Below are 23,420 nucleotides of genomic sequence, written 5' to 3'. Positions count from 1 at the left end.
AATTTAATTCTTTAGATTATTATTAAAATTCTTGAAAAAGTTGATTATTTATTTTATATTTTTCAAAAATTTAATTATTTTTAAAAGATTTTCTCAAATTTCAATTATTTTAAAACAATTTTACCAAAATTCAATTATTTTAAAACAATTTTACCAAAACTCAATTGTTTTAAAAAGATTTTATCAAATTTCAATTATTTTGAAAAGATTGTACCAAAATTCAATTGTTTGGAAATGTTTTTATTGTAATATAATTGAAAAGACTATCATCTTCAAAAAATGATTTAAAAATATTTAAAAAAAATTAATTTTAAGAGTTTCTTTATTATAATTTTTTAAAAATAAAATATCTTAATAACTTTAAAAAAACATGGACAATAATTAAAGTTAGAAGAGAACATTTTCGTTGTAACACTGAATTAAATAAACGAATTTTTTTGTATTTTTAAATTTTTAATCGACTAGGTAAAGCGAATTTTTTTGTATCTTTTAAAGTCGATCTGAGGCCTGTTTATTAAAATTTACTAATTCAAAAGCAAAAAGTCAGTTACTTATTCAAATTAGTGTACGTTTTGACTAATTAAAATTTAGATAGTAATTTCTAAAAATTAGCAGCGACATTTTTACTAACTGAATAGTTGTTATAACAAATCATTTCTCTCAGTAAAGTAAAAAGTAAATTAAAATTTGTTGATCAGAAATTTCGTCAGATGAAAATTCCAATATTTGCTATAATTTACTTATCTAAAATGAATAATATAATTTGCCAAAAAGCAAAAATGTAAATTTTTGATGATCGATAGTGAAAAGAGATTATGTTTTTCGAAATAAATTTTTGTTTTAAAAATTCTTTCTTGCTATTCTTGTAATTCTCTTTTACAGTTGAGTACAACTGCAATTGAGGATTACATTTTTTTTCATCATGAAATAAATAACCGTATAAATACAGGGGCTTTATATTGCATTTCAATGAAAGCATATAGACGCCGGGGTCACCCCTTCAATACTTTGTGGCGTAGTTTTTTTTTTTTTTGCTCTCGTGCTGTGGGTTAACTGACGGATGTTACAAGGGTGCAATACTGTATTAACTTTTGTAAAACGATTATGTAATGCAGATTGCAGATAAATCAATGTCAATGCTGAAATTTCTTTTACGAAAAAGTAATTATATAAAATTACAGAAGTATCAAAATTATCAAATATTTAATGCTGATTAGTCCTCCATTTTTTAAATATCTGTAACTTTTATCTGCGATATCTATAGATCGGTAATTTTTCATCATAAGTTAAAAATTGGAAAATGGGAAAGAATTTGAGATTTTTTTGTGTCACTGAAACTTATTTTCAACTCTTGTAAAAATAAAATATAGGAAATAAGATTAAAATTGTGAATTTTTAATTTCGTGCTTTTTTAGATTAATTCTTAGTTTAATTTTTTTTAAATTAAATATTATGGATTAAATATTTATATGGATTCAGTCGAGGTAACCTTTATTATTGATAATTCGAGAGAATTTTCGTATTATTTCAACAGCTGAGGAATTGTTAAATACATCGACGTTTGTTTCGCCTTCTGACATTACTTCGGTAAAGTCTTCTATATTTTCACTATTGGCGTGAACACCGGGATAAAAAATTAATCCGGTAATGACTGAATGTATTCCTCTTGATTTCATTGCTTCGTGTAAGTCCTTCATTGTTGGTGGCTTAGTTTTGCAACCCAATTTTCTCATTTCTCTTGTTAATACTGTCAGATATCTTTCAAGCAAATATTCGTCTTTTTCTCCTTTTACATCCAATTCTGGACACATTGCAAAGAAATGCTGTAAGTCGATAGCTGGTGACGTGTAGGCCACTAATTGATAATCGATCTGAAATTTTATATTGAATCAAGTAATTTTTATTTAAAGCGAAAAAATTTTATTTGAATTAATAATTTCAGTATATCATAGTTTTTCTAAGGATATCAAATTGAGACAAAAAACGTAGTAAAATTGTTGCCTCGCAACAATTTTTTTTTTTTTTTTTTTTTTTTTGTCTCAATTTGATATCCTTAGAAAAACTGTAATTTGAACCAAAAATATTATTTAATTGTTATAAAAACATTTAAGTTAGTCATTTTTATGAAAATTATTTGATACAAAAAAATATTTATTTGCTAATTGACAAATAATAATTTATTTGAGTCAAATAAATTTTTTTCCAGTGTAATATTATAAAAAGTATTTTTATAAAAAACTGGATTTTGATAGTGATGTTGTAGATAAAGAAATGGATTTTTAAATGTCTGTTTTTACCATGACTGCATCAATTAGATTTTCTTTTTCACTGTGTTTCATCATTATATTATTAATCCAAAAGTCACCATGATTTAACACACAAAATTCATCGTCACGATATTTAAAAGCAGATGAAATTTTTGTCTCTAAATTATCAATGAATTTTGTCAATTTACAAGCAATGCTCTGATATTCCTCTTCCTTCCATTTTTCGGCAATGTTCTTACTTATTCTCCGTAATGAATCTTTCATAAATTTAAAAAATGCTTTTGGAAATGTTTCCCAAGGGCAAATTTTATAAAATTCTAGTAGATGAGGTTCCTGTTATGAATTAATGGATAATTTTGTTTAAACAAATTTTTATATAGTTATCTTTTTATATCAACATACACTGTAAAAAATAAATCATACTTTCAGCCGATCTTTCACTGAAACTGTTTACTTATTTTTCACTGAATTTTAGTCTTGAGAGTATGATTTTGAGTCTTAAAGTAATGCGACTTAATTTAATTTTGAGTTTGATAATGCACAGAAAGAAAGTCTGAAACTGTTTACATCTTAAAAGAAAAATTATTGAAAAGTAGCCTATTTTTATATTTAAAACTATGGGTTAAGTTTATGACTTAACCCAGAGTTTTAAATATAAAAATTAGAAATCATACTCTCAGGATTTAAATTCAGTTAAATCCCTAAAATGTCAGGGAATTTTGATCGAAATCCTGGAAAATTGTTGTTTTCTAAAGTTATTGTGTTTATTCTTGAAATCTAATTTCACTTAAATATTTCAAAATTAATTCAATTTTAAAAGAATTGCGTTTACAATTTTTATAAGTAGATGAACTTTAAAAGATTTTTATTTAAAATTTTGTAAAACTTCAATTTTAAATGAATTTAATTAGAAATATAAAAAAACTTAGATTTAAAAAAAAATTTAAAAACTAAAATTCTTCTAAAATTAGTTAAATTTTTTAATATATATTTAACTAGTTTCATTAAAAATAATGGATTTATAGAAGAATTTTAGTTAAAAACACTAAAACAAATTGAATTTTGAAGTAATTAGAAATGATTGCAGAAATTCAATTATTTTCAAAAATTTTAATACAATTCTTGGCAAAATTTTAATTATTTTCAAAAACATCCCTCAATTCAATGATTTTTAATATCTACTATTTTAATCAAAATTCCTAAAAGAATTCAATTAGTTAAAAAAAATGTTAATAAAATTCTACGTAAACATTTAATTATTTTCATAAATAATACAAATTTCACAGGAATTTAATTATTTAAAAATTATTTTCATATATTATTCAATTATTTTCATAAATAATAAAACTCATTGCAGAATTTAAATTATTTATAATACAATTTTAATGGAATTCCTCGAAAAAAGTTATTATTCTTAAAAATTTTATTAAAATTTATCAAAGAAATTCAATTATTTTAAAAACCTTTGCCTATATTTTCAATATATTTTTAATTACATATTTTTAAAGAATAAAATTATTTTCAAAAATTTTAATACAATATTCTTTGCGTAACAATTCAATTTTTTCAAAATAATTTTATTAAAATTCTTCCTAGTTTAAATAATTTCAAAAGTTTGTCAAAATTCAAATATTTTCAAAAGTAATATAATTCTTATCAAAAATTCAATTATATGTTCAAAAATTTACAAAAATTCTTGTCAAAATTTCAATTATCTTTATAAATAATAACATTTTTCTCCAAAGTTGAATTATTTTCAAAAATTGTAATAAAATTCTTGGCAGAATTTCAATTATTTTTAATACAATTTTAATGGAATTCCTCGAAAAAATTTATTATTCCTAAAAATTTTATTAAAATTTATCAAAGAAATTCAATTATTTTAAAAACCTTTGCCTATATTTTCAATATATTTTTAATTACATTTTTTTAAAGAATAAAATTATTTTCAAAAATTTTAATACAATTCTTTGCGTAACAATTCAATTTTTTCAAAATAATTTTATTAAAATTCTTCCTAGTTTAAATAATTTCAAAAGTTTGTCAAAATTCAATTATTTTCAATGTCTACTATTTCAATAAAATTTCACAAAAGAATTAAATTATTTAAAAAGAAATTTTATTAAAATTTGTCTCAACAATTCAATTATTTTCAAAAGTAATATAATTCTTAGCAAAAATTCAATTATATGTTCAAAAATTTACAAAAATTCTTGTCAAAATTTCAATTATCTTTATAAATAATAACATTTTTCTCCAAAGTTCAATTATTTTCAAAAATTGTAATAAAATTCTTGTCAGAATTTCAATTATTTTTAATTTAATTTTAATGGAATTCTTCGAAAAGAGTTATTATTCTTAAATTTTCTATTAAATTTTGTCAAAAAAATTAATTCAATTATTTAAAAATTTGTTGCTAAAATTCTTTATGAAAATTCAATTTTAAGAAACATTCAATTATTTAATAAATTGTTTATTTTTATTGAAATAATTGAATTCTCGTAGAATTTTTTAATAAATGTTGATTTAATTGAATATTGAAATCATTATATATTATTTCAAAAATTACAGTTACAGTAACAAAGTAGCAAGTTTTAATTTATTATAAAACATGAAGAAAGCGATCACTTCGAGTCTTCAACTCGGAGTGATCGATATCTTCATGTTTTATAATTTAATATTCTTATGTTACTGAATTTCAAATTTTTGAATATCTTAATTTCTATAAAAAAATAATGATTAAATATTTATTTAAAAATGAAGTTATTGATGTTTTCGAATAATTTTCGTTTTAAAAACCTGGAAAACTTTTGTTTTTTAACCTGGAAAACCTGTAAAAGTCAGGGAATTTGTAAAGAGCAAAAGCGTGGCAACCCTAAGTGGGCAGAAAGTAAGATTTTTACAGAGTATGCTTTCAATCATTTTGGTTTTTAGCCTAAACGATTTCAAAATTTTTTTTCTCTTTCGTTTATCTTTATACAGTTCTAAAATAATTTTTTTAATTTCTTACCGTTTCGGCTATAAAAACCGATCCTGCATGAAGTTGGGCCATTTTTTCAATAACCATCTGACACTCTTGAAATGTCAGACCCTTGAGTTTACTAGGAACAAAATATCCCGATCTTACCAAATCTTCCATGACTATAAAATTTGAATTTTCATCAATGTAATAAATTTTTGGAGCAATTGAGCAGTTGAGTCCCTTTTCAATTTTCGATATTATTCTCTTGTAGACATTCGATTCAGTAAAAAATACTTTATCTATACTTTCGGACATTGACACATTATTGAGTTTCATTTTAAATATTAAACTTGTTTCCTGACTAGTGTTTTCATGATTTTCATTATCATGTTCATTGTTGGTGTACTTGATAAAAATTCTGTAAATTTCGCTGAGAAAATTGTCACCTTTTGAAGTGGCTAATTCTTTTGAAACTTGTAAAACAGTTATGTTGGTGTTTATATTTGATTGGAGAATTGTTTGGTAGAAAGATTTGCTATCACATACACTGTCCATGATTAATCGCTAATTAATTATTGTTTATGCTTTTATTTTATTGCACTAAATTTTCTGTAATTGCACAGTGGTTATTTTATTTTATTTACAAAATATACAAACGATTGGTTTATATTTCGCAATATTTCACTGATTATCTTTTCGGTAGTGTTGATGTGCTTGTAATGTTGACTAAAGGCTATTGCATGGAAAAGAAATTCTTTGTGCAATCTGTAATCGCTGATAAAAGTTGTAGTGGAACGGGTATGCCATCTGTAGGGCTCGATTGTAAACTACACAAAGTATTGTTTGTTGATCGCGTTGTAATCTTTCTTTTTTTAATAAGGACGATAGTTGAAGTACAATTTTGCAATAAATAGAGAATAATGAAAAAGAAACTATTTTTAAGGAATTATTTTTTATTATAAATTTTTATTTATTGCGAAAAATTTAATTTTTTACTGATCCAATATAAATATTTTCGAAAATTACTGACTTTTAAAAAACAAAAACAAGATTAAACGTTTAGAATCTGTATGATACTTGACATAATATTATTACAATAAAATAAAAATTGGAATTTGAAGAAGAAATAAAAAAATTTTGTTTATTTGAAGGTTTGGAACTTTAGGGGCATGCTTTTTTGGACACATTGGTTAGTTTAAAATTTAGAGGTTCTAGTGTATTTTTATTACTCCCATAAGGGAGCGCTTGCACATTTTCCATTTGTCAAGTAACCGAACTGACATTTAAGAGAAAAACAAATGTAAAAGAATTGTTAGCTAACAGATGTAACGTGCAATATAATTGCAGGCTTCGCACTCATCTACTAAAACCTACTATTTACTACTTTTTTTACGTTATGATACTATTTGGGGACTTTTTTTAGATTTCAGCCACTAAAAGCTCCTATTTCTGTTTTATTTTAAATTTCCACAACTTTAAATTAATTAATACTAGAAATCAAAAAACTATTCTCAACAATTATAATCAAACTCTTTAAAACGATTCAATTATTTTCAAAAAATATTCGAAATTCAATTATTTTCAATATCTAGTATTTTCATAAAATTTAAGTTAAAATTAAAATTAAATTTAAATTTAAATTTAATTAAAATTTAAATTTAAGTTCAATTATTTAAAAAACAAATTTATAAAATTAAGCAAAAATTCAATTATTTTTATAAAAAATAAAATTTCCACAGGAATTCAATTAATTTAGAATAGCACTTTAAAAAAAATCAATTATTTAACAAAATTTTTATACAATTCTTCACAATAATTCAATTCCTTTCACTAATAATAACATTTTTCATAGAAATTCAAATTTTTAATAAAATTCTAAGCAAGAATTCAATTAAATTCATAAATATTAAAACTCATCGAAGAATTTCAGTTATTCTTAATACTATTTTAAATTAATTAATGGAAAAATTCAATTATTTTCACAAATAATGCTTTCCACAAGAATTCAATTATTTAAAATAAAATTTTCATAATTATTTATTATATTTCGAAAAAATTATTATTCAAAACAATGTTTATAAATTTTTCTTATAAAGAATTTAATTATTTTCAAAAATAACAAAATTTTTCACATAAATTCAATTCTTTTTAAACATTTTAATAAAATTGTTCGCAATAATTATTATTTTCATAAAAAATAAAATTCATCGCAGGATTTCAATTATTTTTAATACAATTTTACAGAAATTGACCAAAAAATGTAATTATTCTTACAAATTTAATTTCAATTCCTTGAAAAAGCAGTTATTTAAAAAAATGTTTTTTATATTCTTTGTAAGAATTCAATTATTTACAAAAATATTAGAATTTTTCACAGAAATTCAATTCTTTTTTAACATTTCAATAAAATTTTTCGAAAGAATTCAATTATTTACATAAATAATTCTTCAAAACAATTCAATTATGTCGATAAATAATAAAATTATTCAAAAATTCATAACAAGAATTCCATTATTTTCAAAAATAATAAATTTTTTCTTGGAAATTCAATTATAGTTTAAAAAATTCTAAGATAATCTTTCGCAAAAGTTCAATTATGTTCATAAATAATAAAATGCTCATTAGGAATTAAATTATTTTCAAAAATATTTAATAAAATTCCACGCTGACATTAAATTATTGTCAAAAATTTTAATGGAATTCAATTATTTAAATTAGAATTTATTATTTATGAATATTTAAATTCTTTCATGAATAATAAAATTCGTTGCAGGAATTCAATTTATTAGCAGGATAAAAAAGACGTAAATAATTTTGATGAAAATAAGGAATAAGTCAGTAATTTATTTTTAATACAATTATTATTGAAATTCGTGTTTGAAAATATTTATTTTTGTTTTATTTGAATGCTTTCGAGTCATAGTAGATGATCCTAAATGTTTGAACGTTCAAATGAAGAAAATATTTGTCATTAACAATATTTAAAAAAATTAATTAATGATTGCAATGAACTGTAAAGTCGGTTTTTCGATCTGATTCTCATTAAAAATTTCATTTATTTTTGTTGTAATTTGAAAAAATACAGTAAATAATAATAATAGTAGTGGTAGCAGTAGTTGTAGTAACGTTATATTTTTGGAACAAAATTTTAATTTGAACAAAAAATAATAAAATTTGCTTCATTTGAACGTTCAGAAATTTATAGGAACATAATCATTATTATAGTGAAGTTGTTATCATCATATTTTGGTTTGCGATCACATTTTTGTTTTTGTTTACAATACGCGGTGCGTCGGTCGTCGACATTCGTATCACAGAATTCTGTGACAAATTTAACAATCGAGATAACCTTTGTCATTGATAATACGAGAGAATTTCTGTATTATATTAACGGATAGTGGATTTTTAAATAGATCAATTTTAGTTTCGCCCTCCGACATAACATCCACAAAGTCCTCTATGTCTTCTTTATCGGCTTGTACACGGGGATAGAAGATTAATCCCGTGACAACTGAATGTACACCTCTTTTTCTCATTGCTTCCTCCAGATCGTGTTTCGTCGGTGGTTTCGTTTTACAACCAATATCTGACATTGTTTTTGTTAATATTGTCAGATACCTCTCAAGAAAATAATCATCCTTCTCGCCTTTTATTTTCAATTCCGGACACATTGCAAGAAAATGCTGGAGATCGATAGCAGGCGATGTATAGGTTACCAGTTGAAAATCGAGCTGAAAAGATTCCAAGTATTTTTATTTTTCTTATTCTTTGGTGAAAAAAATTGACGTGTAAATGAATTTTATGGACATGGAGGTTTTCTGCAGATATCAAATTGAGACAAGAAACGTATCAAAATTGTTATAGTTGCCAATTTTTATACGTTTTTTGTCTCAATTTGATATACTTTGAATTTGTATGGATCATTATTAAAATCGAATTTTGTTTAAAAAATAAACTAAAATTTTGTTTAGTTTTAATTTGGACTTTTGTTTGTTTTTCAATTGAATGGATGTTGTGCGTAATTTTAAACTTCATTTTACAACAATGTAATAGCACTTTAAAGGTTATATGGAATTCAATTAATTTTTTTTTACCACTCGTACGTCAGTTGTTTCTCCTTTGTCATTAGTTTGCACCATTACATTGTTAATCCAAAAGTCACCGTGATTTAGTACACAAAATTCATTTTCATTGTGTTGAAAGGCGGAAATAACTCTATCCTCAAAATTATTACACATTTTTTTCATTTTCGAGGCAATTTCCTGATATTCATCATCCTTCCATTTTTCGGCAATGCTTTTGCTTATTGTCATTAATGAATCTGACATGAATTTATAGAAAGTTTTTGGAAAAATATTCCAGGCGCAAACTTGATCGTAACATTGTAGTAGTTTTGGTTCCTAAAATTAGAGAAAGATTTACTTTTGTTATTTTATTATTAGTGCAGGGTTCGAACTATGTCCGTAAAAATCCGTAACTTTGCTTAAAGTCCGTAAAAGTCCTTTTTTTAAAAAAGGTCCGTAAAGTTAGTAATTTGCTAAAAAAAAGGTTGAAAAGTTCGTAAATTGTACGATACAATTTGGATAATTTTAGAGAAATTACAAATGATTGCAGAAATTCAATTATTTTCAAAAGTAATAAAATTCTTCGCAGAAATTCAATTACGTTTAAATATTTTTAAAAATTCTCATCAAAAATTCAATTATCTTTGGAAATAATTAAATTCTTCTCCGAAATTCAATTATTTAAAAAAATTTTAATAAAATTCTTGGAAAAATTTCAATTATTTTCAAGAATTTTCCTTAATTTAATGATTTTTAATATCTACTATTTAATGAAATTCTTAAAGAATTCAATTATTTCAAAAAAATTTTAATAAAATTCTACGCAAACCTTTAATTATTTTCATAAAATAATAAAAATTTCACAGGAATTTAATTATTTACAAATTTTTTATAAATTTCTTCGCAATCATTCAATTATTTTCATAAATAATAAAATTCTTACGGGGATTCAATTATTTTCGTAAATAATAAAATTTTTTTAGGAATTCAATTATTTTCATAACTCATTGCAGAATTTCAATTATTTTTAATACAATTTTAATCGAATTCCTCGAAAAAATGTTATTATTCTTTAAAATTTTATTAAAAGTCGTCAATAGAATTCAATTATTTAAAAATTTGTTGATAAAATTCTTTATGGGAATTGAATTTTAAGAAACATTCAATTATTCAATAAATTATTTATTTTTGTATTTTTGTAATTTAATTCTAGTAGAATTTTCTAATAAAAATTGATTTAAAAATTAATTTCAGTTAAAATTTTAGATAATAATAAATATTAAAAGCAATATAGCTTCAATTTTTAAAAATAATTGAATTTTGAAAATGTTTCAGATTAAAATCTTTGAAAATTTGAATTTTTCATATTTTTACTAACTGTATAGAATTAAATTTTTTGAAAAAATTTAATGGATTTTTTTAAGAAAATTATTTCAAGTTTTTATTTTCTAATATATATTTAATTGAAGAATTTACGAATAATTGAAATCTTGTAACATTGAATTGTGAATAAATGTAATTGAAAATTTTTAAAAGCTTTTTCAAAAATTATTAAAAATAATGGATTTACAGAAGATGCTTAGTTGAAAACACGAAAAATAATTCAGTTTGGGAAAAGTTACAAATTATTTTCATAAATAACGATATTCTCCACAAGAATTCAATTATTTTTAAAAGTAATAAAATTCAATTATTTAAAAAAATTTTAATAAAATTCATTGCAAAATTTCTATTATTTTGAAGAATTTTTTTTAATTCAATAATTTGTATATTTATTATTTTAATAATATTTCCCAAAAGAATACAATTATTTAAAAACTATTTTGACAAAGTTCTACATGAATATTCAATTATTTTCTAAAATAATGAAAATTTCACAGGAATTCAATTATTAAAAATAAAATTTGCATTAAAAAAAAAAATAATTGTATGAAATTTTTTTATAAAATTTTTCTCAATAATTCAATTATTTTCATAAATAATAAAACTCATTAAAAAATTTCAATTATTTTTAATACAATTTTAATTGGAATTCCTCGTAAAATATAATTATTCTTAAAAATTTTATTAAAATTCGTCGAATAAATTCAAGTATTTTAAAATTTGTTATGATTCTTTATGGGAATTGAATTTTAATAAACATTCAATTATTCAATAAATGATTTATTTTTGTATTTAAATAATTGAATTCTAGTAGAATTTTCTAATAAAAATTGATTTAAAAATTAATTTCAGTCAAAATTTTAGATTAACGATATCTTCATGTTTTATATTTATGAAAAATTTTGATATATACTTTTTAGTAAAATGTTTCTTATTTGACTCGGACTAGTTATATTTCTGTCAGTAATTGGTTCGTAATTTTTCCAAAGATTGTTTAATAGTCGAAAGTACTCTTGATTTTATTTTTTTTTTGTTCTGTAGAAATAAAAAGTTTTTTGACGCTCAGCGTCGACGCTAATTGAAAAATACAAACTTTATGTAGTTTATTTGTTTTCAGTCAGTTTTTAATTAGTTTTAATTCGTTTTAATTAGTTTGAATTAGTTTTTAATTAGTTTGAATTAGTTTTAATCAGTTTGAATTAGTTTGAATTAGTTTGATTTAGTTTTAATCAGTTTGAATTAGTTTTAATTAGTTTTAATCAGTTTGAATTAGTTTGAATTAGTTTTAATTAGTTTCAATTAGTTTGAATTAGTTTTGAATTAGTTTTTAATTAGTTTTAATTAATTCTTGGAAATTTCTTACCGTTTCGGCAACGAGCACTGATCCAGCGTGATATTTAGCCATTTTTTCAATAATCTTCTGACACTGTTGAAAGGTGAGGCCCTTCAATTTATCTCCAATAGCATATCCCGATCTTGAGAGATCCTCCATAACGATGTAATCTGAATTATCATCCGCGTAATAAAGATGAGGAGCTATGGAGCAATTGGTGTATTTTTCAATTTTTGGTAGAATATTTTGAAAAACTTTTGATTCCGTATTGAATACTTCATCTATAGTGTCGGCTCCAATTGTCAGATTTTCGAGTTTGACTTTTACAATTATACTCGTTTCCTCAGTGATATTCTTATTATTCATGTATTTGATAAATACTCGATAAATTTCACTTAAAAAATTGTCACCTTTTGCTGTTGCCATCTCTTTTGTAATCTTCAATACTTTTATGTTTTTAGTTTTCTCACGTGATTGTAAAATACGCTCGCAAAATGATTTACTGACAATTTCCATATTCATTATTCTATTATTTAAATGAAATGTAATGAAAAGAAATTCAATTTAATCTCAATTCAATTTCTTGTGTTTTAGTTGTCAATTTATAAAATGGAATATTTTTATGTTTTTCTTGTTTCAATTGGTTGAAATTTAGAATTTTCTTTTTGAAAAATTAAAATTCCTAGGTTTGGAAAAATATTTTATCGATTACCTTGAATAAACTTGTTTTGCTTGTCGAGCAACTTATTATTGTATGAGTTGATTTTATTTTACTGATTTTCTGTTTTGTATATTTAGTTAAACGCACGATTTTAATGTTGAATTATTACTGCAAGTCTTCTTGATGGTTAATTGAATGTAGAGTGATTGTTGCATTGCTTGAGACAACTAATCAATCCCCCTCTACGGAGATAATTGACAGATAATTGACACTTTTTTTATCGCTTGTACTTTTTTTTTATTTTATTTATTTTCATATATTCAAATGTGCGACAGATATTGTGAAATCTTAGTTTGAGGATTAAAAAAAGATGTTGAAAAAAAAATTACAATTGCTTCTGGTTAAATTTTTGTTTTTTCAATTAAATATTATTTGGTTATTAAAATATGAAATTTGAAGGTAATTTTCGCGAAAAAATAGAAGACGTACTTATGTTGTCTTTTGGGAAATTAAAATTTTTTTACTGTAAAATAATTATTTAAAATTGCTTATACACTTGACATAAATCAATTTTTATTTTTTCTCTTCGTCTGATTAGATTGAGAATTGATATCAGTTAATAATAGTGCATCTGTTTGATTAACTTTAAAACAATAAATTACATGTCACGGTGTCAACATATATCTTTAGAATTTGTTAAGAATTTTGTCAATATGTAATTTTATTTTTTTTTTAAATAGTTAACAATGGTAACAGTAGTTGATAATATAAAAATAGAATCGTTTCTTTTTGGTCCATTTGCATAAGTTAGTAGAAAAATATACTTTCTTCTGAATTAACCATTCTCTCTAAATCCTATGAATGAACAATCGTCCACTATTTAAATTAGTAAAATTTTCTATTTAGTTTTAGTAAATTTCCACTAAAACTTTAGTAAAAAATTGAAAACTATTAAATGAAGTACTTGAATTTTATACTAAAAATTAGTGGAAATTTTTTATTTGGATTAATGGATGACTTTTCACTATAATTAAAATTTAGAGAGTATAATTAATTTACTATCGATTTAGTATTAATTAACTATGAATTAACTAATAATTAATTGTAATTAACTATGAAAAAATAAGTTATTACTTATTATAGTTTCTATTATTTTCAATCTAAATATCCCTTATCTAGATAGAGTTTGGATATTTTGTGTACTGCTTCTACAGATAATGGCACATCAAAGACATTTACATCCATTTGGTCCAAGTCAGTTTTATTTGTCAGCATTCCTGGTAAGAAGATCAGTCCTGTTAAAATAGAATAAATTCTTCGCTTATAAATGGAATTTTTAATTTCTTCCATAGTTGGAGGTTTTGTTTTGCAACCAATTTTCTTCATTGTATTTGACAATATTGTTAAATATGTCTCTAATAATTGTTCATCATGTTTGCCCTTTATTTCCAATTGTGGACACATGATTAAAAAGTGTTGTAAATCAATTGCTGGCGATGTGTACGATACTATTTGATAATCAACCTGAAAGAAAACAAGTTGAAATTTTCTCCTTTTTACTAGTTTGTATTATTTTTCATTATTAGTTTTTTTTAATATTTAAAACTTTTATAAATGAAAGTTTATGTTTCATAATGAAAGTTTGATGTCGGTGCGAATGATTTTTTGCTTTATAATTTTTTCCTTTTTTTGTTTTATGACTTGCGGAATTTTTTTGTGATGTTTTATGACGAAATAATTATTTTTACTTACTAATAATACATCACATGATTTTCTGTCTTGATTATTTTTGTACATGATATTGTTTACCCATAAATCACCATGATTTAGTACACAAAATTCATTGGGATCGTGTTGGAATGCTTGGAGTAGTCCATCCTTTATTTTACCAACTAAATTATTTAATTTTGATGCGATCTCTTGATATTCTTCTTCCTTCCATGTCTTTTTAATGTTTTCACTCAGACTTGTTAGGGAATTTTCGATAAATTTAAAAAATTCTTCTGAAAATCTTTGTAGATTACAGAGACTATCGAAAGGTTGTAGTAAATGTGGTTCCTGCAGTAAAATTTTCTTATAGAATATAAATATTTAAAATTTAGTCGATAAGGAAACTCTAAATCTGAATTAGTGAAAATTAATAAATTGAAATTCGAATTCAAATTAATTTATTAAATTTTACTAATGAATAGTATTTACTATTACTATAAAATTGACTAATTATTTACTTTTTGCTTTTGAATTAGTAAATTTTACTAGTAAATTAGTATAAATGACTATTAGTAAAATTTACTAATACAAAAGCAAGAAGCCTGTCGCTAATTCAAATTTATAAACATTTTTACTTCTTGAATTAGTAAATTTTGCAAATAAATTAATAGAAATTAATATTTATTAGTAAAATTTACTAATTATTTACTTATTTACTTAGTTTATTTACTTTTTGCTTTGAATTACTAAATTTTATTAATAAGTAATAATTTCTACTAATTTATTATAGTGAAATTTACTAATTCAAATGCAAAAAATCTGTCACTAATTCAAATTACTCTCTAAATTTAAATTAATAAAAATGTTTACTAATTTGAATTAGTGACTGACTTTTTGCTTTTGAATTAGTAAATTTTACTAATAAACAGTCATTTCTACTAATTCTTTAGTAAAATTTACTAATTAGTAAATACTACTAAAATAAATTAGTAAAATACTAATTAGTAAATTTTACTAATAAACAGTAATTTCAACTAAATCTTTAGTGAAATTTACTAATTCAAAAGCAAAGAGTCAGTCACTAATTCAAATCAGTAAACATTTTTAATAATTCAAATTTAGATAGTAGTAAATAGTTTTACAAATTCAAAGAGTTGAACGGTATTTAAAAATTGTTTCAGGCAAAAATTGTGTTTCATATTTAAAGTTTTTTATTAATTTTATATTAATTTTTTTAAACGATAGTTGTTTTGTACTTTTAGATAAAAATAAATGTTTTGTAGTAGAAAGATAAACAAATTGCTGTTAATTTTACTTATCTTTCTTATGACGGAAATTTAATTGTTGGTCTATAATTATTATTTCTTTCTAAATTTGAATTAGTTAAAAATAACTAATTTGATAGTAAAAAAACAGTTAATAATTCAAATATTAATATATTTGACTAAAAAAAATTTGACTATAACCAAACAGTTAAAAATTACTAATTATTAGTTAAATTCACTTTTAGGTTATGTCAAAATAGCTAAAAAAATTTGTAACTACTCTCTAAATGTGAATTAGTAGAAAGTTACTAATAAAATGACGAAAAGTTGCCAACCAAAGGATTTAGTAATAATTTTACCAGCAATTAATGAAATTTTACTCGTTTTTAGTAGAATTTTAGTAACAATTAGTAAAATTGGTTAAAAGATGACAAAACAGTTTTATTCATTCATTTAGTGAATTATAGATCTGTCTTAATCTGAATTAGTAGAATTTTACTAATAGTAAAATTTTTACTAATTGTTAGTAATATTTATGGACGACTTTTTTTGGTTAGTAAAATATTGCTAATTGTTAGTAAACTTTCACTAATTTTTAGTGGAATTTAACTAAATTTTTAATAGAATTTCACTAATTGCTAATCATCTAATTTACTAAACGAATTAGTGAAACTATTTTGTTGACTTTTAAGAAAACAGTCCTACTAATTTTTAGTAAAATTTTATTAAACATTTAGTAAAATTCTTCTAACAATTTTAGTAAAATTCTATTTAACAATTATTTAAATTCTACTAACAATTAGTGAAATTACTATTTTTTAGTGTAATTAGTTAAATTCTACTAACAATTAGTGAAATTACTATTTTTTAGTGGAATTCTACTAATTCAGATTTAGAGAGTAAATAAAGAGTAATTTGACTACTTTTGTAGTTATTTATTTACCGATAATTAGTTTTTTTTTACTAATTGCTGAAGCAAACAGTCACTCAATATTTTCCTAACAATTAGTTATTTTTAGCCTTAGATTCAGATTTCAAATTCAAAAATTCAGATTTAGAGATGAGTAATAAATTTAAAGTTATGTGGATTTTGAAAATATTTTTCTGCACATAGTACAATATTTTTAAATATTTGAAATTAACATTTATTAAGTTATTATTTAATATCAGGAATATTTACTTTTTCATAAACGGCAACGGATCCGGCATGAAATTTGGCTATTTTTTCAATAATTTTAAGGCAATATTCAAGAGAAAAACCCTTGAGTTTCTCCCCCATTGTATATCCTTTCTTTCTAAGGTCCTCCATAATAATGTACTGTTCATCCTCGCTAGAATCAAAATGAAAAGGTGCAATTGAACAGCCCACGTATTTCTCAATTTTGGGCAGTAATTTTTGAAAAACGTAAATTTCATTATGAAAAACGTGTGAAGTGTCCATGTCCTTAAAGACAAATTCCTCGACTTTTGATTTAAGGATTAAATTAATTTCATGATTTGATTTTCCATTATTATTTTCTTTGCTGTATTTAATAATGATTCGGTAGATGTTGCTTAAGTAATTATCTCCTTTAGCGGTAGCTAGATTTTTGCTTAATTCCAATACATGAATTTTATTATTCTCCTCATGAGCTTGTAAAATTTTCTCAAAGAATGACTCGTCCATTATAATTGCAGTCATCAATAATAATTATTATGTAAGTACGTTTTTCCGCTTTCTTACGTAATTTGATGACTTTATCTACTTTTCAAGATCAAGTTTGTGTTAAAATAATAATGGTATATTAATGAATTTTAATAAACAATTGTTAATGGAAAAAAAAAATATTTTAACAAAAATCATTAAAGTTAATATTAATGATCGTTATTTTTTTGGGGGAAAAAATCCCACACAAATTCTTGTGTGAATGTAAATTCATAAATAAAACTTTGTAATTTTTAAGTAATGTATTTTTATTAAAATAATTAAAATGAAAGTAATAATTCTTATGACGATACAACTTTTTTATAATTTAAATGAATTTATGTTCTTAATTTTTAGTTTAATGATTTTGGATCAATTTTTAAAATTTACTAATTACTAATTTACATTGGTATTTTTTTTATTAGATTTTTTTTTGGGGAATGTTTTCGAAAATGACTTTTAAAGAGGAATGCTACTTACTTATATGTATCGTACGCTTTATTGTTTTTGCGCGATTTATTATCTTTTAATATCGTGCTATAGGATGTGACATTGAAACTATTTTCCGTTTCATTACCTGGAAGTGTAAGCTTCTGCATTCAAAGTAACACTGAAGTGACTGTTTGCAACTAGGTATCTTAAATGACCTATCTTTATCCTGAAAACTATGTCGTCATTCTATTTAAATGAAAAGTGTATTTAAAAAGGCAAAAAAATCATGTTTCTATATACACGTTTAGTTTTCCTGAATTTTTATTTGCAATTACAGTGGAAAATAATCTGATACTATATCTATTTGATAGACTAGTATTATTTTTCTTCTCGTAAAATTTCTATTTTTGTCGTGCTGAACATTGTTTTTACAAATTTTCGAAGTTAAATTTTTTTTTATTGTTCTTTTATAATTGGTTTTGCTAGATTTAAGTTTTTATCTTGCTTTACTTTTTTGGATCTTAAAACTATTTTATTACTTTGTTCATATAATAGATTTCGTTTTTGTTTGTTTGTTTCGGTAAGAAGACATTTAGGTTTTTACAGAGCTTAATGATATTTCTGTAATTTTATATAACTACATAATATATAATGTTTTTATCTTTTGAGTGCAGGGTAAAAAAATCTTCATTGAGAACTGTTTAGCGAAATTTTCAGTTGAACCTGGAAAAAAATTTTGTTGATTAAAAGAAATCGTTTGCTTTGATTTGTTTCTTTGATTGAAAATTAATTTTTCCTCGATTCAAAGAAAATTTCTTTGATTTAAATAAAATTTCTTTGTAACAAAGAAACTTTCTTCTGATTTCTTTCTTTTTGTGCAGAGCTCGAACTAGGTCCGTAAATCCCGTAAAAGTCCGTAACTTTACTTGAAGTCTGTAAAAGTCATAATTTTTTAAAAAAAGGTCCCGTAAAGTCCGTAAATTGATTACAATGTTCAAAAAAAATTTTTAATTCTCGTCAAAATTTCAATTATCTTTAGAAATAATAAAATTCTTCTCTGCATGGAAAGAGAATATATATTAAAATTTTGTAAAAGCATTTTACAAATTGCGGAAAAAGTGCGACAAAGCGAAAATTTGATATAGAAAATACTAAACTTTAAAAAAAGTTTTGTGAAATTTAGTAAAGTCGAGGGGGTATTTACTGGTTGAAAACGTGTACACTCCAATACACTTATTACGCTAAAATTACACTTATTACCAAGTATTACAGGGTATTACAGGGCAATACAGAGATATGTCTAGGTATTACACCCACGTAATAACGTACTATTACGCCCTATTACGCGATATTACATGACTATTACAAGAAGAGTGTACATTCCAATACGGGAGTATATACCCCCTCGAGTAAAGTTATATTAGAATTTAATTAATATTCTTGACATTTGATACAATTATACTAAATTTCACATAAGTTTTTTTAAAGTTTAGTATTTTTTATATAAAAATTTCGCTTTGTCGCACTTTTTCCCCAATTTGTAAAATACTTTAACAAAATTCAATTATTTAAAAAAAATTTTAATAAAATTCCACGCAAAACATTAATTATTTTCATAAAATAATAAAAATTTCACAGGAATTCAATTATTTTCAAAAATTTTAATAAAATTCTTAGCAACATTTCAATTATTTTTAAAAATTTTCCTCAATTCAATGATTTTTAATATCTATTATTTAAATAAAATTTTCCAAAGGAATTCAATCATTTTAACAAAAATTTAATAAAACTCTACACAAACCTTTCATTATTTTCATAAAATAATAATAATTTCACAGGAATTTAAATATTTTGAAATTTTTTTTATAAATTTCTTCGTAATCATTCAATTATTTTCATAAATAATAAAATTTTTACAGGGATTCAATTACTTTAGTAAATAATAAAATTCTTTTTAGGAATTCAATTATTTTTATAAATAATAAAACTCATTGCAGAATTTCAATTATTTTCAATACAATTTTAATCGAATTCCTCGAAAAATGTAATTATTCTTAAAAATTTTATTAAAATTTGTCAAAATAATACAATTTTTTAAAAATTTATTAATAAAATTCTTTATGAGAATTCAAATTTAAGAAACATGCAATGATTCAATAAATTGTTTTTTTTTTATTTAAATAATAAGAATTAGAGCGTTAATTTTTAGAAATAGTTGAATTTTGAAAATTTTTCAAATTAATATCTTTGCAAATCTGAATTTTTTTATATTTTTAACTAACAATTCTGTGGAATTAATTTTTTTTAAAAAATGTTTAATTGTTGAATTTTTTTAAAATTATTTAATGTTTTTATCTTCTAATATATATTTAATATTGAAGAATTTACGAATAATTGAAATTTCGTAAAATTGAATTGTAAGCAAATGAATTTTAAATTCTCAAAGACCTTTTTCATAAATTTTTAAAAATAATGCAATTATAAGAGAATTTTAGTTAATAACACGAAAATAATATACTTTAGGAAAAGTTACAAATTATTGTAGAAAATCAATTATTTTCAAGAGTAATAATATTCTTCGCAAAAATTAATTAATATTGTTCAAAAATAATAAAATCGAATTTCTCGAAAAATGTAATTATTCTTAAAATTTTTATTAAAATTCGTCGAGAGAATTTAATTATTTAAAAATTTGTTGATAAGATTCTTTATGGGAATTGAATTTTAAGTTTGTATTTAAATAATTGAATTCTAGTAGAATATTCTAATAACAATTGATTAAAAAATGAATTTCAGTTAAAATTTCAGATTATAATTGAATATTAAAAGCATTAGAGCGAAAAATTGTTAGAAATAATTGAATTTCGAAAAGGTTTCAGATTAAAATCTTTGAAGATTTGAATTTTCTATATTTTTAACTAACAATTATCGGAATTAATTTTTTTTAAAGTTCAATTGCGGATTTTTTTTTCAAATTATTTGAAGATTTTATTTTCTATTACATATTTAATTAAAGAATTTACAAATAACTGAAATTTTGTAAAATTCAATTGTAAATAAATGAATTTGAAAATTCTCAAAGAATTTTTTCAAAAATTATTTAAAATAATGGGTTTATAGAAGATGTTTAGTTAAAAACACGAAAAAAAATGTAATTTTGGAAAAGTTACAAATTGTTGCAGAAATTCAATTATTTTCAAGTGTTTTCTTCTCAAGTTTTCTTCGCAAAAATTAAATATTGTTCAAAAATAATAAAATACTTCTTAGGGATTCAATTATTTTGAATACAATGTTAATCAAATTCTTCAAATGATTTTAACTATTCTTGAAAATTTTATTAAAATCGTCAAAAGAATTCAGTTATTTAAAAATGTGTTAATAAAATTCTTTATGGGAATTGAATTTTAAGAAGCATTCAATTATTCATTAAATTATTTATGTTTGTTTTTAGATAATTGAATTCTAGTTGAATTTTCTAATAAAAATTGATTTAAAAATGAATTTCAGTTAAAATTTTAGATAAATTAAATATTAAATTAAATAATTAAATATTAAAAGCAATGTAGCGTGAATTTGTAGAAATAATTGAATTTTGAAATTAATTTTTTTGTAAAAGTTTAATTGAAGTTTTTTTATATTATTTTTAAGTTTTTATTTGAAGAATAAAAGAATTGAAGAATTTACGAATAATTGAAATTTCGTAAAATTGAATATTGTAAAGAAATGGATTTGAAAATTGTCAAAGAACTTTTTCGAAAATTTTTAAAAATAATTGATAGATAAATTTTAGTTAAACGTTCTTGAAAATAATAATTGAATTGATAATGATTTTATCATTCGGTTGTCTTTAATTACTATAAAACATGAAGAAATCGATTACTCCGAGTCTTCGACTCGGAGTATAAATTTAATTTATACATTGAAAAAAAAATTTATTTGATTCAAATAACCGATTAATTGACTATTATCAAGAAAATATTGAATTGAATTAAATAATATTTATTGGAGTCAATTAATGGTTTAGTACATATTTGCTTCAAATACTGAAATTATTGGTTGAAATACCATTTAATTGACTGTAATAAATATTATTTGATTCAAAAAAATATTTAATTGATAATTGTCAACTAATTGGTTATTTGAATCAAATAAATTTTTTTTTCAGTGTAGTTTTATGTAAAATATTCTTTTATTTGACTCGGACTGGTTATATTTTTACTGGACTGGTTGCATTTTTAAATACTTTCACTGGTTGGAGCCCTGTTTTGTAGAATTTTGGAAAGTTTTTCCGCACTAAAAGGGAGTAGAACGTTTGAAAATTAATTTTATCCAAACATCTAAGATAATAAATTAATAGTTAAATATTATTTCTATAGAAAAAAAAAGTTTTTTCGAAGAGCAAAAATTTGTAACAAATGTGACATAAAGAAGGTTTTAAAATATTAATCAGAATCTTTGGTTCGAGTGTATAATTGAATGTATGACTTTCGGTGACTTTTTCACTTTGTCAATATTGTTCCTGGGCGGAGAATAAAAGTATAGTCACTTGGTTGAACTTCATTGAAGATATAAAGACGCGCGCGCCAAGTCTCTATAGACGAAGGTTTTTTGAGAAAAGTTTCTCGAACTAACCAAAAGTAGGTGTGCAACCTTTCAACCGTTATGCTGCGGGCTGCAATGTAATCTTCTCCTAGTCTGAAAAGTTCTTGTCCGCCATCCGAGAAATGCGATGGGTCCCGTAGATGGTTTTCGTTGAAGCTCAGTTCGAAGATGGGTTTAAAAAAAAAGAGAAAGAAAGAAGAGTGAGAGAGAGAGAGAGGAGAGGAGAGGAAGGGGTGTGTGTGTGATGTGAAGAGATGGCATATGGCGTCAGGACGTGTATTATTTACCAAGCGGAAAAGCCTAGACTTTACTCTATACGATATATGTACCCGAGGTACAAACTCTCCGTGTTGAGTTTCAAGTCTCACTTGAGATGTTGCACACACACGAAACATGAAAAGCTCTCTCACATCTCGTAAACATGCAGATCAACGCTTTTACAACCATACAAGGAGTTTTGTTCTGTTTAAGATAAACATTATCAATCCTCGTGTGGGGGAAGTTTTTTAAAATTTTTTTTCGGTATTTATTAGTTTTCAAATATTTTGCACGAGAAATAATAAAAATATTCTCTTATAGTTGCTCTTGACAATTAGCATTCACAGTTGTTAAGCTTGTCCTACTGTGTATGGTTGTAACTACTTGACTTATTCGGAAACTTGTTAGTGGCAAAGTATTTAATACACTCGGGTAATTTGTATCAATATAAATTAATTAGTTTTCCTCAATTTTCCAATTATTCAATTCTTTATTTTTAAATTCTCATAAAAATTCACAGTTTTTTAAGGATATCAAATTGAGACAAAAAATGAAGGGTTGCCATAGTTAGGAAAATCAGGGAATTCAGGGAAAATTCGGGTAAAGTAGAATTGGTCAGGGAAATCAGGGGAAATCATTTTTATTAAAAGTACTGGAAAAAATTAAATGCTTTGAATTATTATAAGAAAATTCTGAATTATTGTGTCTTTTTGTTTGATTCATAAACTATGAAATTACCATGAATTCTAAAAAAAAATGTTCAATTTTTTCTATTTCTGACAATAATTTATTTTAAATA

At 22.8% G+C, this 23,420-nt stretch overlaps 2 protein-coding genes across 4 annotated transcripts; both read right to left on the bottom strand.

Moving 5' to 3' along the window:
* Window positions 1-1,474: 1,474 nt before the first annotated feature.
* Window positions 1,475-13,663, bottom strand: LOC122510168. Its single transcript, XM_043624624.1, has 6 exons — window positions 12,040-13,663; window positions 9,324-9,629; window positions 8,565-8,960; window positions 5,278-5,793; window positions 2,298-2,600; window positions 1,475-1,871 (listed from the first exon to the last, which is right to left on the bottom strand). The coding sequence occupies exons 1-6, from the start codon at window positions 12,529-12,531 to the stop codon at window positions 1,476-1,478; spliced, it is 2,409 nt and encodes an 802-aa protein (XP_043480559.1). The 5' UTR covers window positions 12,532-13,663; the 3' UTR covers window position 1,475.
* A 46-nt stretch (window positions 13,664-13,709) lies between these two features.
* On the bottom strand, window positions 13,710-17,981 carry LOC122510430. Of its 3 annotated transcripts, none has more exons than XM_043625070.1 (4): window positions 17,810-17,981; window positions 16,826-16,976; window positions 14,423-14,728; window positions 13,710-14,194 (listed from the first exon to the last, which is right to left on the bottom strand). In XM_043625070.1, the coding sequence occupies exons 1-4, from the start codon at window positions 17,926-17,928 to the stop codon at window positions 13,826-13,828; spliced, it is 945 nt and encodes a 314-aa protein (XP_043481005.1). In that variant the 5' UTR covers window positions 17,929-17,981; the 3' UTR covers window positions 13,710-13,825. The 3 variants fall into 3 exon arrangements, with proteins under 3 accessions (XP_043481005.1, XP_043481002.1, XP_043481004.1); XM_043625067.1 differs by having other exon boundaries at window positions 16,826-17,386; window positions 17,810-17,944; XM_043625069.1 differs by having other exon boundaries at window positions 16,826-17,389; window positions 17,810-17,927.
* Between the last annotated feature and the right edge of the window lie 5,439 nt (window positions 17,982-23,420).

This window comes from Leptopilina heterotoma, unplaced genomic scaffold (assembly GCF_015476425.1).
Source record: "Leptopilina heterotoma isolate Lh14 unplaced genomic scaffold, ASM1547642v1 Lhet_68, whole genome shotgun sequence".
Classification (NCBI taxonomy): domain Eukaryota; kingdom Metazoa; phylum Arthropoda; class Insecta; order Hymenoptera; family Figitidae; genus Leptopilina; species Leptopilina heterotoma.
This window is presented reverse-complemented; position numbering and strand designations above follow the sequence as displayed.